The sequence below is a fragment of the Leopardus geoffroyi genome, chromosome A2 (genome assembly GCF_018350155.1).
Source record: "Leopardus geoffroyi isolate Oge1 chromosome A2, O.geoffroyi_Oge1_pat1.0, whole genome shotgun sequence".
Lineage (NCBI taxonomy): Eukaryota > Metazoa > Chordata > Mammalia > Carnivora > Felidae > Leopardus > Leopardus geoffroyi.
In genome coordinates, this window is record NC_059331.1 from 9,791,079 (window position 1) to 9,809,559 (window position 18,481).

General features: G+C 59.4%; 1 protein-coding gene across 1 annotated transcript; it reads left to right on the forward strand.

Moving 5' to 3' along the window:
• On the forward strand, positions 1–18,422 carry ZSWIM4 (zinc finger SWIM-type containing 4). The gene is made up of 14 exons (XM_045492184.1): positions 1–430; positions 2,411–2,612; positions 4,193–4,549; positions 5,187–5,335; positions 5,428–5,578; positions 6,455–6,622; positions 7,199–7,555; positions 9,256–9,393; positions 9,710–9,964; positions 10,510–10,645; positions 12,984–13,138; positions 14,337–14,500; positions 15,937–16,018; positions 16,423–18,422. The coding sequence occupies exons 1-14, from the start codon at positions 266–268 to the stop codon at positions 17,280–17,282; spliced, it is 3,339 nt and encodes a 1,112-aa protein (XP_045348140.1). The 5' UTR covers positions 1–265; the 3' UTR covers positions 17,283–18,422.
• The last annotated feature ends 59 nt before the right edge of the window (positions 18,423–18,481 follow it).

The following is an 18,481-nucleotide window of genomic DNA, read 5'->3' on the forward strand; positions in this document are numbered from 1 at the left end:
GGGCCAATGGGGACGGGCGGCGGGGGCGGGACGACGGCGGAGGATAAAGCGGCGACTGAGGCAGCTTCATTGTTGTGAAGAGTCTTAAAGGGGCCGCATCACCCGGCCGGCCCGGCGCGGGGCGGGGGTGGGTGCGGCTGGGGTCCCGGGGCGGCCGAGCGCGGAAGACGAACTGGAAGGCGGGTAGGGGGCGCGGGATCCGGCGAAGCAAAGCGGGCATCGGACCGACCCCCCAACAGGCCCCGCCCCGGCCCCGGTCCGGCCGATGGACCCCCCTGCGGCCAAGCGGAGCCGGGGCTGCCCCGTGGGACCTGAGGAGCGCGATGCCGGGGCCGGGGCCGGGGCCGGGGCCGTGCGCGGCCGGGGCCGGCCCGAGGCGCTGCTGGACCTCAGCGCCAAGCGAGTAGCCGAGAGCTGGGCCTTCGAGCAGGTGACGGGGGCGGGGGGGGGGTGGAGGGGGGAAGGGACGCACCCCCAGCCCCTTCTCCGACTTGCCTTCTCCTCCCCTTGCCCAACCTCCAGTCTCGGACCTGACCCCACATGAGACACTCCCAGAGAGAGGTCCCCTTCAGGATCCTTAAGTCCGCCCCGAAACACCCCCTCATCCTCCCATTTCACTTCTTCAAGCCCTGTGACCCGCCCCCATTCCTTTTGCCATCCCTGCCCTCCATCCCACAAGAACAGAGATGCCCTCAGCGCCCTAGATCCCAGCTCAGGACACTTCCTTTTCCTTCTCCTCCTGCCCCGTAGTCCCTCTCTTCCCACCTCATCCTCAGCACCCCATTCAATCCTCACTCCTCTTTCCAACTCCTGTAAGCCGCCCCCACTTGGACACCCCAGATCGCTGCCCCACACCCCCAGTAGACCCCCCCCCCCATTTCTACAGATCCCAGCCTCAAGATACTCCTTTCTGTCTCTGATCCGTGCCTCCAGAACCCACCTGTCTCCTGGGGAACCCCCCTCCTCCTCCAGCTCCTTCCCTGGGGTCCTGCCCCCCCTCCCTCTGAGACCACCTCCCACCTGGGGCTGCCCAACCCCTCCAGGGTGAGGGTACCCTCCCACATCCCCCTATTTCCCCAGTGCTCGCCCTCCCTCTGCCCCCGCCCCTACCCCCCACCCCCCAGCCATCCCAGTCCTTCCAGGGGATCAGCAGCAGGGCGAGGCCTGGGTCACAGTACCTGGACAGGTGCACTGGAACCCTACCTCTGTAGTTTCTGAGGGCTCTGCCATGATGCCCCAGGGCTGGTGAGGTTAGAGTCCCCTTTTCCAGCCTCAGAGTGGGCCTCTGGAGAGTGGAGAGGTGGCCTGGATCTGACCAAGCCTTCTGCAGCCCCCATAGGTTCTGTCCTCTGTCTGGCTTTGAGGGGTGTTCTTTGCTCCCTGGCCTTTCCAGAGTTAGGAAGTCTGCAGGACTGATGAGTCTGGGCCGCCAAGTGGGGATGGGGCAGGCTCTGATTCACGGCCTGGAAAAATCCCTCCTTAGTCATCTGCCAAACCATCCCCAAGGCCTCAGCCAGTCACTGCCCCCCCCCCCACTTCCCCCAGAAACCCAGGACTGGGGGCTCTGGGAGGTTGCCACCCCTCACAATCCTAAACCATCTCTGGGTCTCCCACGTACCTGCCCTGGTCAGGCCTGGTGCTAGGAAAACTCTCGCTCATGGAGTCCTCTGCAGCCCTCTGGGATTTGTCGTTCTCCCTCCCACTTTGAGGAAACTGGAGCACAGAGAGGTTGAGAAACGTGCCCAAGGTCACAAAGCCCGTGAGTTAGCAAGCCCGGATTGGAACGCAGGCTCAATCGGCTTGGTTCACTGCCCAGAGCCCACGGGGTGACGAGGACACCCCTCCCTTCCTGTGGGCCGTTGGAAACTGAGAGCAGAGCCTGTCTTGGTAGCTGGAGCTTGCCAGCTGGGAGACTGAACAAGTGAATTCACCCCACTTCTGAGCCTCAGAGTCTCCAGGCTGCAAAATGGGATGATAACTAGTATCACTGAGATGTTGCTATGGAAATTATGGGAAATCACATACATAAAGCATTTAGCACAGTGTAGGCTGAGAAAATGGAGACCTGATCACTATTGTTATCACTTTTGTCTCCCTTTCTCTTGCCCCTTCGAAGCCTTGGAGGTGGGTCTATGTTACAGCAGGACCCCCGGACCTGGTATCCAGGAGGGAGGTCGCAGAAAGTTCTGGAACACTAAGTTACAGGCCAGGAGTTATTGCAAACGTATTTACATATGTAAATGAATATTTAATCCTCGTGATACTCAGGAGGGCAGTGCTGTTAACATCCCCACATCACATTTGAAAAAACAAGCACAGAGAGGCAGAGTGACTTGCCCAAAGTCACACTCCTGAGCGGCAAAAGCCAGGGTTCGAGCCGGGGTTTCTAACCCACCGGCCCTTCCCGCAGGTTGAGGAGCGGTTCTCCCGGGTGCCAGAGCCGGTCCAGAAGCGCATTGTGTTCTGGTCGTTCCCACGCAGCGAGCGGGAGATATGTATGTACTCGTCGCTGGGCTACCAGCCCCCAGAGGGCGAGCATGATGCCCGGGTGCCCTTCACCCGCGGGTTGCACCTGCTGCAGAGCGGGGCCGTAGACCGAGTGCTGCAAGTGGGTGAGTGCTGGCCCCCACCCCTGCCGGGGAGGCCAGGAGGTCCAGAGCAGGCGCGGAGGAGGAGGAGGAGGAGGAGGAGGGGGGAGTGGAGGGAGGCCTGGGCCAGGGCGAGGGGAGGTTCCAGATGTCTGGCTTCCATGCCCAGGAAGGATTATGCAAGAAATTGTGAGCTAAGGATCAGAGATCTGCCTGGACCTCAGGCAGCGGGCTTAGATGCGGCTGGGAGGAAGGATGGTGAACTAGAAAGCAGGGGAAGGAAGGTCCCAGAACTTAGGCAGCAAGGACCAGCTGAGGGCTGAGGGCTGAGGGCTGAGGCTATTTCTAGATCCTAGGTGGAGGGCCACTATGGGGATTGGGGTAGAGGTGGAGACAGAGTGATGAAAAGCCCTAGACCTCAGGCTTTGAGTCCACTTGGGGGTGGGTACGGGATTCTGAGCTAAAGGCAAAGGTGGTCCTGGAGTCCTCAGCCAGGACGCTCCTGAGGCAGGCGTCAAGGAGCAATTGTAAACAAGAAGGAGGGTAAGTTTCAGACCTCAGGCAGAGGGACCTGGTGATGCTTTAGGGCCAAGGTTTAGAGCCAAAGGTGAGAATGATCCTAGACCTCAGGACACAGGGGCTAGGTGAGGGTTGGAGGCAAAGATCTAGAGCCAGAGGTGAGAAGAAGTCTTGGACCTCAGGCAGAGGGCCTCGGGGGAGCTCTCATCAGAGGTCTGGCGGTCTCAGACCTAAGGCAACGAGGCTTAGGTGGGGGCCTAGAGTAGAAGCTTGAGATCAGCTGTGAGGGGTGGTCTTGGGGCTCAGGAGCGGACAAGTAGAGGTCGAGCCAGAAAGGGGGTAAGCCCTGGAAAGCTACACCTCTCATGTGGGAGCGCCGCTTCTCCTAACTGGAGGCAGGGGCTTGGCCAAGACGGTCCTCCCTGAACCCTGGCAGCCTGGAGGCCCCCTTGCCTGGACATGGCCCAGCCCACCCCAGGCTCGGCCATCTTCAGCCGGTATGAGGAAGCCACTGTTTCTGTGCCACTGTCTCTCTGCGTGACGCAGCCAGGGCCGGCTGGGGCCTGAGCTGCCCAACCAGTTGGATAAGCCTGGCATCTGGGCTCCCCAGGGGCCAGGGAGGGGCAGGGGGTGATGGGATGACCTGGCCCCTCGCCTGCCACATCGGCCCCTCACCCCCAAGTGTCATAGGCCTCTGTCATCTTCCCAGGAAGTTACAGGGCCCCCGGAGCCCAGGCTGTATCCACGGTAACCCAAGGGCCGAGAAAACCACCTTCAACGTCATCATTATAATATTCTTCAGAATTAGAACAGGAGCCAGCATTTATTTAGGACTTACTATATACCTACAGTGAGTGTTCTAAACATTTACCAAGCATTAGCTCGTTTCATCCTCATCACAAAGGCATGAGGAAGATGTCACTATTCACTCCCATTTGACAGATGAGGAAGCGAGGCACAGAGAGGTTAAGTGGCTTGCTCTAGGTTACTCCGCGGGGATTTGCATCCGGGTCTTGCCTTGCACCATGGACAGCACCCCTGTCTCCCGGGTGACACAGCGGCGGCTGGTTTGGCTTTGGTCTTAGGGTTCCATCTGAGCGGAAACATCCGGGAGCCGGGGGGCCCCGGAGAGCCCGAGCGCCTCTACCACGTCTCCATCAGCTTTGACCGCTGCAAGATCACATCTGTGAGCTGCGGCTGCGACAACCGGGACCTCTTCTACTGCGCCCACGTGGTGGCCCTGTCACTCTACCGAATTCGGCACGCCCGCCAGGTGGAGCTGCGGCTGCCCATCTCTGAGACGCTGTCCCAGATGAACCGAGACCAGCTGCAGAAGTTCGTGCAGTACCTCATCAGCGCCCACCACACCGAGGTGCTGCCCACTGCCCAGCGCCTGGCTGATGAGATCCTCCTGCTGGGCTCCGAGATCAACCTGGTGCACGGTGAGGGCACCCGGGGGCCTGATGGGGCGGCGCGGCCTCAGCTTGCAGCCACCTCGGTGGCCTCGAGGCAGGCATTTGCCATGGAATCCTTAGGTCCCCTGGATCCTTGAGTCGGGGTGGGGAGAGCGCCATGGCCTGAAGCCAAGGTCACACACCTAGTTAAGTGCAGATCCTGGATCTGACCTGGCCCCCGGCAGATGAGTGAATGGCTGGAAATCAGCCAACCGGGAGATTCAGCCCCCGGGTGGGGGTGCGCCAAGATCACAGGAGCAGGCCTGCGTGTGGGTAGGTGGAGGGCATGAAGGGTATGTGGACGTGGGTGGGTGTCGGGTGGGGTACGGGTGGGAGACAGACCAGGAGGCGTTGTGAGCTCCGGGAGGGTTTGGAGCTACACGGGGCTGGGAGAGGATGGCGTAGGATGGACGGTAGGGAGATGGATGGGCCATTGGGAATGGTGGGGGGTTGGGTGAGCGAACGATCATGTAGGATGGTGGGTGAATGGGGAGTGGGTGGTATTGACCGCATCGGTGAGGGGGGATGGGCTTTGATTGGGATCAAGGTAGACCGAGGGTGGTGGACAGATGGGAGTTGGTGGGAGATTGGAAACCCCGGCCTCACTTTTCCTCCGTCCCCGCAGGTGCCCCAGACCCCACAGCGGGCGCAGGCATCGAGGATGCCAACTGCTGGCACCTGGACGAGGAGCAGATCCAGGAGCAGGTGAAGCAGCTGCTATCCAACGGCGGCTACTACGGCGCCAGCCAGCAGCTGCGCTCCATGTTCTGCAAGGTGCTGCGCAGGCGCGGCGGGGGCCGGGGACTGGGAGGTGCCGGCGCCCCGCCCCCTCCTCACCACCCCGCCCCACCCCCATCCCGGCACAGGTGCGGGAGATGCTGCGCATGCGGGACTCCAACGGGGCGCGCATGCTGATCCTCATGACTGAGCAGTTCCTGCAGGACCCGCGCCTGGCCCTGTGGCGGCAGCAGGGCGCTGGCATGACCGACAAGTGCCGGCAGCTGTGGGACGAGCTGGGTAAGGCCTATTCCGAGGCGGCGCACTGGACCCGGGGCTCCCGCTCCCGCGGCCGCCCCGGCAGCCAGGTCTTGCCCACCCTGACATTAGGGTCTGGCCCCTGAATCCTTTCTCTGCTCATTTGTCCCTCTGATGTAAGAGGCACTGTACTGGGTGCTGGGGCTGCAGCAGAAAACAAAGATTAAATACCTGCCCTCTTGGAGCTGACACTAAACACTACAAAATCCTATCAAATACTAGCAACCCCTCTGACCACACCTTTTCCATTAGGCGACTGTCTGTGGCTTTGGCTTGGTGGGCCACTGGTCTCTCACAGCTTCAGTTTTGAGCGTTGTCGTGGAAAAGTAGCCCCTGACATATCACCAGATGGGCGTGGCAACGTCGCAATACAGTTTTGTTTACAGCGGCTATTTATGTGAATTTCACGTAATTTTCACACGTCCCAAAATCTTCTTCTGATTTATTTTTCCCTCACCATTTGAAAACATAGAAGTCAATCGTAGCTCGTGGGCCGTTCAGACCAGGTGGCAGGTTCGATTTTTTCCCCGGGCGGTAGTTTGCTGACCCCTCTAAACAGATGGTGATAAGTGCTATAGGGAAAAACAAACAAACAAACAAACAAAAAAAACAGCAAGAGGAAGAGTCTGGGTTCCAGTCCTGACTTCCCAGCTGTGTGACCTTGAGCAACTGCTTTTACCTCTCTGGGCTATAAGGTGAAAAGACTATCAGTTGCAACCTCAGAGGCTGGAGATGAGGGGTCAGCAGAGACCAGTGCCCGGCACGCACTAGGCACTCCACAGGTGTGTGCCCGTTCCTATTGGCATGAACGCTGAGCCTGCCTCGTGCCCACACTGACCACCCGCCCTCCCTCCCCAGGGGCCCTGTGGGTGTGTGTCGTCCTGAGCCCCCACTGCAGACCAGAGGAGCGAGTGAGCTGGCTGCAGCTGCTTGGCAAGTGGGACAAGCTGGACGTGTGCCCGCTGGAAGAGGGCAACTACTCTTTTGACGAGCCCAGCCTGCAGCCCACCATGACCCTCAGCCGAGGTAGGAGAGGGGACCCTGCCATTCCCCCCCCCAAAAAAAGCTGGCCTGGTGCCCAGTCTCTCCCCATCACAGTGCTCTGGGGGAGAGCAGAGGGGCCCCCAGCCCCTGCCAGCAGGAGGGAGGGAGGGAGTGCCCAGGCAGGGGCGGCAGGCAGCCTGAGTCACAGGAAGTGAAATGTTTAAGACGCCTATAGTTCTGGGCTGCTCTCCTGGCCATGGAGGCAGGGGTGGGGGGACAGAGAGAAAAGGAAAAAGCTGTTGAGAAGAGAGAGACAGGTAGAGTCAAGATGGAGGGACGGAGGAAGAGAGAGAGGAGAAAGTGAGGAATGGGGGTGGGGGTAGAGACGGAGAGAGAAAGAGGAATGGAGTCCAGGGAAGGGGCAGGACGGACAGAGAGACCAATGGACAGTTATTCCACCTCCATTGTCCATTGGCATGAAGGGCTATAATAGCTCCTCCAACAGAGCCATCACTGAGCCCAGAGTCTAGTCCCCAGCTGGCACCCAGTCAGGGGAGCTGGCCTCAGCCCCGAGTGCTAGGCCCCCTTACCAGGCCATGTTGGGCGCCTCTCCCGCAGGCCCAGAGGAGGAGGAGGAAGAGGAGGTGGGGGCTAGAGGTTCCCGCCACACCGTCTTCGGCCGCGCCCTGCAGGCTGGGTCCCTGCACTGGAGCGACACTCACCTGCAGAGGATCCTGGCCAGCGACTCCTACGGCCCCAGCCTCACAGGCACCATGGGCGGTGAAAAGCCAACCTTTGACCCCCAGGGCCGCCCACTGTGGCTGGGTGAGCCCTTCCCCACCGCGTGCGCCCGTGTGGACACCCTGCGTGCCCATGGATACCCCCGTCAGGCCCTGCGGCTGGCAGGGGCCATAGTCAACTCACTCCGGCTGCAGCGACGGCATCAGCTTGAAAGCTACAAGCAGCAGAAAAAAGGTGGGTGCCACGACTGTCACACTACCCTGGGGCTCTAGACACAAATGCCGACTGCTGGGCACTGTGGCAACCCTGACATCTGTGGGTACCGCTCGGGGTCCCACCGGGAAAGCCAGATCAGCCGAAGGTGTCGGGAACCGAAAAGAATTTAATACAGGGGATTGAGGCCTCACAAAACTACTGGAGGGGCTGCAGCATTAAGAGTCAGGGATACCACTGCTTAGGTTCAAGAACCTGAACTTCTGACGTACAGGGATTACAGCAAACTGCTGACATTGAGCTCAGCAGCCTGTGGCTGCACTGTGGGCTGCATCCAGGAGGACACTCGGAACCTTCTGGCAAGCCCTTGTGTCTGTGCCCTGCACAGTCACACACCTGCTCATGGAGGCTGCAGAAGAGCCTCATCCTTTCCCAGCCTCTGCACCCCACGCAAAGGAGCCTGGGACTTGTAGTTTCTAAGCTTCCAGCTCCCGTGGAACAGGATGGGTGCACCAGCCACAAGTCTTTCAGGAACGTGGACCCAGTGTGCCCAGATTTTCAAGACAGGCCAGAAATCTGGATTGTATGATGTGCAAATTTACTGATTTTTTTTTTTTTAACGTTTATTTGTTATTGAGAGACAGAGATAGCGTGTGAGCAGGGGAAGGGCAGAGAGAGAGGGAGACACAGAATCTGAAGCAGCCTCCAGGCTCCGAGCTGTCAGCACAGAGCCCGACGCGGGGCCTGAACTCACAAACTGCAAGATTACGACCTGAGCCAAAGTCGATCACTTAACGGACTGAGCCACTCGGGCACCCCTGATTTTTTTTTTTAAGTTTATTCATTTGGGGGATGGAGACAGTGGGTGGCGGGGGTGGGGGGGAGGCGAAGAGAGAGAATCCGAAGGAGGTTCCACGCTGACCCTGGTGCAGGACTCAAACTCACCAACAGTGAGATCATGACCTGAGTCGAATTTGGACGCTTAACCAACTGAGCCACCCACGTGCTCCAATTTACTGAATTTTTTGAACATGGGCACCAAATTCAAATTCGTATTAGGGGGACCAAAAAAAGCCACAGTGTATGGGCCAAAAAAAGAACGTGTTTGTGGACTGGCTTATGGGGAGGCAGGAGGGCACCTTATCAGGAAATTGAGCCCAGGGTATAACGGGAACCTGGGGGATGTGGGACCCCGGCAGAGTTCTGGCCTGGCCTAGAGGCACAGAGAAACCCCGCCCTGCCGCAGAACCACTGAGAGCTGTACATCTTAGGGATGTATTGTGGTTTTCCAGGGGAACAGGAAGGAGGGATAGTGTTTCAGGTAGAAGAACAACATGGGCAGGATCCCAGAGGCAGGAGTGGGAGGAGATCGGAGAATGGGCTTTCGGATGGGGCAGGTGGCCACGTGGGGGGTCGGGACAGCTGGGTGAGATGGAAAATGATGGGAGGGGTTAAGAAGAGGACAATGGCACCGGTTAGGTGTTTCAGAAAGCACCCAGTTTTCATCCTGTGACCTGCCAGGCCTACGTCTGGCTGTGGGACAGGAGGCCAAGGCTGTGGAGGTGAGGGCTGCTACAGAGCTCAGGGGGCAGAGAAGATGGCTGCGGGGTGGGTGGGCAGTGGGCAGGCTCTGGGAGGCCGGGCTAGGGGTTCAAGGGCAGAACCCCCCCACACTAGGCTTGTGGAGGGGCAGGCACTGAGCCCCCCCATACTGCCTGCAGAGCTGCTGCAGAAAGGGAACACCTGCATCACCAACACGGAAGGCTGGGTGGGCCACCCCCTGGACCCTATTGGCTGCCTCTGCAGGGCGCTCCTGGAGGCCTGTCGCCTGGAGGAGGAAACCCTCGCCCTTTACCCAGGTGCCTACACTGGGGCCCCTGGGAGGAAGAGGGGCATCCCCCCACCCTCCCCGGCCCAGCACCCCGAGAAAAGAAAGTGAGGCCGCACCCTTATCCTTGGCCACACCCCCTAACCGGTGCCAGCAGCCCGTAGACTCCGCTTCTCCTGACCGCGAGGCCACCATAGACCTACGTGTCTGCTGGTAGGAAGTGTCTGGTTAGAGCTGGGAGCCGCTGGGTTCCCCCTAAACCTAAGCCCCCAGGACCCCCGCTTGAGGTGAAGAGCCGCTGGAGTCCCAGGAAGCGGGTCCTGAAACCTGAAACCCGTGTCCCACAGACTCGGGCCCCGAGAAGCGGAAGGTGGCCTACCAGCACGTGCCGGTGCCCGGGAGCCCTGGGGAGTCCTACCTGGCGCTGGCCCTCGAGGTGGCACTGCTGGGCCTGGGGCAGCAGCGGGCCCTGCCCGAGGGGTTGTACGCCCAAGACAAGGTGGTGCGCAGCGAGGAGCAGCTGTTGGCCCTGCTGGAGGAGGTGGAGCTGGACGAGCGGCTGGTGCAGGTGCTGCGCAGACAGGCCGGGCTGCTGCTGGAAGGTGAGGCCCCGCCCCCCCCCCAACCCGCTCCTGAAGGCGGGGTCCCGCCCCCCACCTGCGGTGGTCGGTTGCTGCTGGATCTCGAGACCCTCGAGACCCTCGTAGTTCGCTCCCAGCTCGGCAGGCAGCGCCTGAAAGGTGAGATCCGGCCCTTGGCCCTGCTCCCGAGAAAGTTCCGGTAGCCGCTGTGGCCTCTGAGGCGCTGCCCCTCTCCCACCTTGGAGTCGAGGAGCCTGGTCCCTGATGCCCAGCTGGACTTCAGTGGCTCTGCCCGTGGCCCTGCCTTCTGAGGCCCCCACCCGCCCCTGGAGCGGGTGCAGCGCCCTCTCGTATCTGAGTCCTGCCTCCTACCAACGGGGAGGCCGGGTCTCCTCTTCGGATTCTCCGGCGCTTTTCTGACTCGGCCCTGCACCCCCACCTCCGGGACCTCTTTAACCCCCAGCCCCTGCCCCTCTGTCCTGGCGCCAGCCTACCCCCTACTCTGAGCCTGGGGAGGGGCGGAGACGAGCCCTCACCTGGGGGCTGAGCTCAGCATGCCCCTGCAGCGGGTCCCTTCAGTGGCTTCGGAGAGGTGCTCTTCCGGGAGAGCGTGCCCATGCACACCTGTGCCCGCTACCTGTTCACCGCGCTGCTGCCCCACGACCCTGACCTGGCCTACCGCCTCGCGCTGCGAGCCATGAGGTGAGAAGGGGCGGCTGGGGACTGGCCCAGGGGACCGGGCCGGACTGGAGGGTGAGAGGCGCCCTTGGAGCCCCGTCCTCCCGCCTGAACTCACAGCCTCTTTAATTCAGTCTCCCTCACGCTGGCAGCCCGGTTGCCCTGTGCTTTTGATTATTAAATATGCGTGGGTGTTATGATCTTGAATTTGAGAGATATCCACACGGCACAGAATTCAGAGTCCTTTTCTAGACATTTTTGTCCCAACCTACCCAAATCTCTTCCGAGGCAAGCCGTGTCACCACTTTCTGCTTATCTAACCCACAAGAATCAAGATCTCGGCAAACCCATGGTCTGGAAATTGAAAGTTGGTCTTCCTTTTACACCCATGATGCATCCTGTATCTCTTTCTTGCACCTGTGCTTTTTTTTTTTTTTTTTTTTTTCTTTTAGAGAAAAAGTGCCTGCAGAGGGCAGAGGGAGGGTGAGGGAGAGAGAGAGAGGGCGGGGGGAATCTCAGGCAGGCTCCACGCTCAGCCTGACGTGGGGCTTGATCTCATGACCTGAGCCAAAATCCGGAGTTGGACACAACTGACTGAGCCACCTGGGAGCCCCAGCGGAATTTTTAGAGGCCCTCTGTGTCCTAAGCCATGCCCAACAAATAAAGTGCATTCTGTCCCCAATCTCAGACGATCCCATTTAGGGTGCATCTTTCCAGAATATTTGGAAAGAATCGTCTCTGAAGAGCTGTGGATATCTAAGCAGGACCCAGCAAATTAACAGCCCATGGGCCAGATTTGGCCTGCCACCTGTTACCGTACAACCCAGGAGATGAGACTGGTTTTTACATTTTTAAGTGTTTGAAAATAAAATAATATTTTGTGACCCATGGAAAGCGTATGAAACTCAAGTTTCAGTGTCCAGCAGTGAAGTTTTATTGGCACGCAGCCACGCCCATTCATTTATGTATCGTCTGTGGCTAACTTACGTGGCAGTGGCAGAGTTGTTGGGACAGGGACCAAATGGCCTGCACAGACAAAAATCCCGGCTGTCCAGACTCGTGCAAAGAAACGGTGCCGGTCCCTGGTCCAAATCCATGGCTCCCATCACCTCGTGTAATCTTTTTTTTTTTTTTTAATTTTTTTTTTCAACGTTTATTTTATTTTTGGGACAGAGAGAGACAGAGCATGAACGGGGGAGGGGCAGAGAGAGAGGGAGACACAGAATCGGAAACAGGCTCCAGGCTCTGAGCCATCAGCCCAGAGCCCGACGCGGGGCTCGAACTCACGGGCCGCGAGATCGTGACCTGGCTGAAGTCGGCCGCTTAACCGACTGCGCCACCCAGGCGCCCCGCCTCGTGTAATCTTAACAACCCAGAGAAATAAGTACGTTGACCCCCGTTTTACACGTAAACACACTTAAAGTGTGTCCAGAGTCACATGTTGAGGAAACTTCAGTAATATTTGAAACCAGAACAGTCTTGACTCCTCTTCCATGCTGTTGATCCCATCCGACAACTTAGAAGGACTTTCTAAATATAAACCACATCTATAGAGAGTGAGCCAGGTAACGATATGCCGTAGTGGGCCCGTAAAGTCCTCCCCCAAACATTTGTGTGCTCGGCATTGTTCTGGCTGCTGGATACGCAGCAGTGAGTAAAATAGTCACAAATGCCCGCCTTCATGGAGCTGAGGTTTTGGGGCGGGAGAGACATCAAGAAATTGATAGGGGGGCCCGGGTGGCTCAGTCGATTTAAACATCCGACTCCTGATTTCAGCTCAGGTCATGATCTCCCCGTTTGTGAGATCAGGCCCCGTGTCGGGCTCTGCCCTGACAGCATGAAGCCTGCTTGGAATTCTCTCTCTCTCAAAACAAATAAACTTTAAAATTAAAAAAAAAAAAGAAATTAATAGGTAAACTATATTGTGTGTCAGATGTGACCTATAGCAAAGAAGCCCTGGGAGAAGTTGGGAGTGGGAAGTTCACACGGGGGGGGGGGGGGGGGGGCGGGGCACGGAAGAGCCCACTGAAAAATATTTGAGCAAAGACTTGAGGGAGGTGAGGAAGAAGCCGTAAGGATGTCTGGGGAAGAGTGTTCCAGGCAGAGGGAGCAGCATGTGCAAAGGCCCTGAGGTCAGACTGTGCTTCATTGTATTTGAGGGACATTGAGGGGAACGGTACCTGGAACAGAGTAGGGGTGACAGAAAGGCTAACAGGGGGCCGCATCAGGACACAAATAACCTCACATTTTTATTGGCCCTGGCATATGAATAGAGTATCGTTTATTTAATCAACTGTGAAGGGCATCAGCAGTACTTTGGTGAACATCTTGCACTTCTCCCCCTCCCCGTCCCCTGCCCCAGGCTGCCTGTACTGGAGACCGCGTTTCCAGCCGGAGAAACTCACCCCAACCCGCTGGACTCCATCATGAGCAACCGCTTCCCCCGCTGGTTCATCCTTGGCCACCTGGAGACCCGCCAATGCGAGCTGGCCTCTGCCATGCTGACAGCTGCCAAGGGTGAGGACAGCGGCTGCCCCCTGTCCCCCTCTGCCTTCTCTTTCCTCCTTTCTGTCACTCCTCCCCTCTCCTTTTTACTCCTTCATCGGATTTCAGTTTTCCTTGAGCACTTCCTAGATGGCCCAGGCAGTGCCCGGGCGCTAGGGACACACAACACGGTTCCGAATCCCGCGCCCTGTGATGTTACGTTCTAGTGGGGGCAGGCAGACCACGTGCAAGGTAAACAGTTATGTTACTCAGTAAGCAAGAGAGTAAGGAGTGCCTAAAGCAGGCTAATGCTTAAGCCAAGAGGCCTGAGCTATGGCCGATATCTGCTGTCCGAGTCACCTGGAGCCTCCATGACAGAACCACAGACCAGGGGGCTCAAACCACAGACGTTTATTTTCTCACGGCTCTGGGGGCTGGAAGTCCGAGATCAGGGTGCCAGCCTAGTCGGTTCCCAGTGAGGACTCTCTTCCTGGCTTGCAGACGGCCACCTTCCTGTTGTGTCTTCCCTTGGCAGAGAAAGAGCTCCAATTTCTTCCTCTTCTCAGGAGGACACTGATGCCGTCACGGTGCCCTACCCTCAGGACCCAGTGCCTCCGGAAGTCCCCACCCCCAGATACCATCATCCTGGGGATCCGGGCTTCCCCATGAATCTGGGGAGGGTGCAGTCCAGGCCTGGAGAGCATTCCAGGCAGAGGGAATAGCCAGTTCAAAGGCTCTGAGGCTAGATTGTGCCTGGTATGTTTGAGGAACAGAGGAGGCCCGTGTGGCCCGGTGATAATAACAGCAATAAAAGCTCACATTTCTATAGTTCTTGCCCTGTTAAAGCTTTTCAAGTGTGGGCTCCCCATCCCGTGAGGCAGGTACCATAGTGTTAGTTTAACCCATTTTACAGGTGGGGCGGCCAAGGCACAGAAAGGTGGAGTGCCTTGCTCAGCATCGCACAGCTAGTGAATGGCAAGGCAGGGATTGGGACCCTGGTGCTCTAGGTCCAGAATCAATGCCCTTGACAATTAGGGGTCCTTTTGTGGCTTTGTCCCGCTGGGTGAGGGAGTACCAAGAGTGGTCTGGATCTTTACGGAACCACTGCCGGGTGCTTCTCCCTCCTCACACGGGTGCACCTAGTGGGGAGGAAGCTGTGTAAACAGGTCAGGCGGCAGCAGGGTCTGGTGCCAGGTGTGCTGACCCTGCCCTCCTCCTTCCCTCACCCCAGGAGACCCCAAGTGGCTGCATGCGGTGCTGGGCTCCATCCAGCAGAACATCCACTCGCCTGCCCTGCTCTTCAAGCTGGCCCAGGACGCCTGCAAAACGGCCACCCCTGCCAGCGCGCCTCCGGACACCACGCTGCTGGGCATTGCGCTGGAACTGGGCCTGCAGGTGGGCCGGAGTCAAGGGGGGGAGGAGGGGAAGGCTGCCTGAGGCCACGCCTGCGTGTGAGCGACACCTCTGGGGGCGGGGCCGCCAGGAGCCGTATCTGGGAATGAGGGAAGGGTCACCAGCTGGGGTGGGCTTGTGAGTGAGGGACTCTGTGGCAGAGTCTGAAGGTGACAGTCCACTTCTGGAGGTGTGACTGAGGACAAGGATGCGGGTCCGGGTTCCGCATGTGAGCCGGTGGGCCACAAAAAGCAGCAGAGCCTAGGGTGCTGGGCTTGGGGTGGGGCCTGGGGCTGGTGTGCTCGCGGCTAGGGCCCCTGGGTGGGCGGGGCTGAAGCTGAGGGAGCAGAGCCAATAAGGAGCCTGCTTGGGGGCGGGGCTTGCTGGGAACCGGCCTGGAAGGAAAGGTCACCGCGGAGGGGGCGGGGCCCGGGGGAGGGTCCTGAAGGTGAGGAGCCACCTCTGAGTCTGAGGTCTTCCGAGGCCGGGCCTGCGAGTTGGGGCCGTCCCCAGGGGCCGCCCGGGCAAGGGCTGTCCTGCTGGGGCAAGTCAGAGGCCAGCAGGGGTGCAGCTTGGAGGTGAGGAGTCAAAAGCAGGGTGTGGGACCCGGAGGGGGCGGGGCCTCAGAGTGCGAAGTAAAACAGGACGATAGGGAACAGTTGGGGGGCAGGCTTGCAGGATGGGGTGGGACCTTCCCAGAACTGGCAAGCAGGGGGGCTGCAGAAGGCGGGATGAGCCCCGAACAGAACAACCTCCTGTGGGGGAGTGGAGCCATGGCAGGGGGTATGTGGGAGGTGAGAGCAGGGAGGGGTCCCTTAGAGAGGTGACACACTGTTTAGGAGCCTTCAGAAGGCAGAGCCCCCAGACAGGACCTGGGGAGGGAGCCGGGGGGGAGAGGCAAGCAGGGAAGGTGGGACTTGTGGGGTAGGTGCTTTGGGCCTCCAGGGGGAAATCTGACAGGAGCATGGAACTTTCTAGAGAGAAGCAACCAGTCCTGTGCAGGAGCTTTACCTGAGTAATCGCACTTTCAGAACAACCCTTTGCGGTAGATACCATTTTTAATCCCCATTTTATTTTTTTAGTGTTTTTATTATTTTAATTTTTGAGAGAGAGAGACAGCATGAGCAGGGGTGGGGCAGAGAGAGGAGAAGACACAGGATCCGAAGCAGGCTCCAGGCTCCAAGCTCTCAGCACAGAGCCCCACGCGGGGCTTGAACCCCAAACTGCGGGATCATGACGTGAGCTGAGGTTGGACGCTTCACCGACTGAGCCACCCAGGCGCCCCTTTAATCCCCATTTTATAGGCGAGGAAACCAAGGCCCCAGGAGGCAAGGCCACATGTCCAGATTGTGTGGCTCACTGACTCAGCCCTTAATTTCCGAGTCTCCTGGGCCCCTCAGGATCCCTGATCCCCTTCCCTGTCCCCTCCCACGCTGCAGGTGATGCGGATGACCCTGAACACCATGACCTGGAGGCGGAGGGAGATGGTGCGTTGGCTGGTCAGCTGTGCCACAGAGATTGGTGAGAGTCCCCCAGTGAACCTGCCGTCTGTCTCCCTATGGCGGCAGGCAGGCACGAGAGAGAGGCCGGGCCTTTTCCGTGACTCCAGCCCGAGCTCAGGGCCAGGCTGGTGCGATGGGGGTTGTGGAGGGACAGAGCTGGACAGAGGCCCAGAAGCTGGCCAGGCCAAAGTGGCTTGGAGAAGGGACAGCGGCTCCAAAGCGTGCCCTCTCCCCACCTAGCCCCGCTGCTCCCCGCTCCTTTGGAAAGGTGGGGTGTGGCTTCCGTCAGGCTTGGGGTGGCGGCAGAGGAGTTGTGTCTTCAGCCCTGGGTGGTGGGGACAGCACATCAGGGCAAACCCCTGCCCGCACCTGGGAGTCCCCGCCCTTCTTCCCGGCCAGCTTTGCCCTCTTGCCTCCCCCCAGGCCCCCAGGCCCTGATGAATATCATGCAGAACTGGTACTCCTTATTCACACCAGTGGAGGCTGCCACCATCGTGGCGGTGACAGGCACCACGCACGCCACGCTGTCGCGGCTGCAGCTGGATGCGCCCCGGCGGGAGGAGCTCTGGGCCTGTGCGCGCACCCTGGCCTTGCAGTGTGCCATGAAAGACCCGCAGAACTGTGCCCTGCCCGCCCTCACCCTGTGCGAGAAGAACCACGCGGCCTTCGAGGCGGCCTACCAGATCGTGCTGGACGCTGCGGCCGGCGGTCTGGGCCACGCCCACCTCTTCACCGTGGCCCGCTACATGGAGCACCGTGGCCTCCCACTGAGGGCGTACAAGCTGGCCACGCTGGCCCTGGCGCAGCTCAGCATCGCCTTCAACCAGGACAGCCACCCCGCCGTCAACGATGTGCTCTGGGCCTGCTCGCTCAGCCACTCGCTGGGCCGCCACGAGCTCTCTGCCATCGTCCCCCTCATCATCCGCAGCATCCACTGCGCCCCCATGCTCTCTGACATCCTGCGCCGCTGGACCCTCTCGGCACCTGGCCTGGGGCCCCTGGGGGCCCGTCGGGCTGCCAAACCGCTGGGCGCTGACCGGGCGCCGCTCTGCCAGCTCCTGGACGCCGCGGTGGCGGCCTACATCGCCACCAGCCACTCGCGCCTCACGCACATCAGCCCGCGGCACTACGGTGACTTCATCGAGTTCCTAGGCCAGGCCCGTGAGACCTTCCTGTTGGCGCCTGACGGGCATCTGCAGTTCGCCCAGTTCTTGGAGAACCTCAAACAGACCTACAAGGGCAAGAAAAAGCTCATGCTGTTGGTGCGGGAGCGCTTCGGTTGAGGGGCTGCGGCCCCCTTCACCCCTGCCTCCGCGGCACCAGCGCCCCATCCAGGGCCTCGGCACTGGAGGCCCACGTGGCGTTTCAGTATTAAGTCAGGGAAGGAGCCCGGCCGCAGCTAGGAGATCTTGCCTGCCATCCCCTGGAGGCCTGCTGGGGGGGGGGTGGGGGGGAGGCAGGGGGGTGACTTCCTGCCACACGTGTGCCTAGGAGTGTGCAAGTGAGTGCGAGACGTGAGGATCAGAAGCCATACCGCCACCCAGGGGCCCGGAAGGGGGTGTGTGCTTGGGCAGCTGGTATGACCCCGCCTTGGGCACCCCAAAAGCAATAGGCAAGCTCTCCCTCCCCAGACAGGCAGGCCTGGCTTGGACTGGGGGTGGGGGTGGGAGCTTCGAGGCAGGACATTCCAGAAAGTGGCTCTTAAAGCCAGCGTAGCAGACCGCCCCACGCTCCACTCTGGGTGGCCAGGGGACTCCTGTTAGGGCATCTAAATCTCCTTTTGTACCCTCCCCTCACTGCCTCAGGGGCCCCGTTCTGCATCCCAGGGCCTCCTCCAGGCTGCCCAGCTGGGACAATGGCTCATTCCCACTGAAGGATTTGAAGAGGCCTCAGGCCTCAGCCACATACCTCACCCCCTTCCGGCCAGGACTCCCATTCCCGAGGATGCCAAGGTCCCAGGGCAGGCTCAAGGGGTCACTACTGTCCCTCCCCCTACCTGCTAGTCACTGGATACAACTCAGGAACTGAGCCAGGCTCACACTGTCCTCCAAACCTGGTGTGTGGGGGGGTGGGGGAGACGAGCGCAGGAGAGCCAGGGACTCCCCGCCCCAGATCTGGAAAGGAGACAGGTTGGCATCCTGGCATTTCCGACTCTGGCTCTCTCTCTTTCTCCTGCTCTGTGTCCCTGCTCCTCCCCTCATCTTACTCTCTCCCTTTCCCTATTTCCCTTCATTTAGCCTTTCTATTTGTGTCTCAGTCTCAGCTGCTGACTCTCTTGGGTCTCCCTTTCCCACCTTGGCCCAGGGAGGAAGAGGGAGAGTGTCCCAGCCCAATCACCCCTTCTGTCTTTTCTCCTCTTGTAATTAAGGACAAAATCATGTCATTTTGTAACTTTTTTTCTATTTATTGAACCGTATATTGTATTTCCTTTTTCCTTTTTTTTTTTTAATAACACAAATTTTGAGACTGAGGTGTGTCCCCT

Coding starts and splice junctions, on each gene's coding strand:
- ZSWIM4 (XM_045492184.1), top strand. CDS start 266: ATGGACCCCCCTGCGGCCAAGCGGAGCCGGGGCTGCCCCGTGGGACCT. Junction 2,613..4,192: donor AGACCGAGTGCTGCAAGTGG/GTGAGTGCTGGC, acceptor CTTTGGTCTTAG/GGTTCCATCTGAGCGGAAAC. Junction 16,019..16,422: donor CAGCTGTGCCACAGAGATTG/GTGAGAGTCCCC, acceptor GCCTCCCCCCAG/GCCCCCAGGCCCTGATGAAT.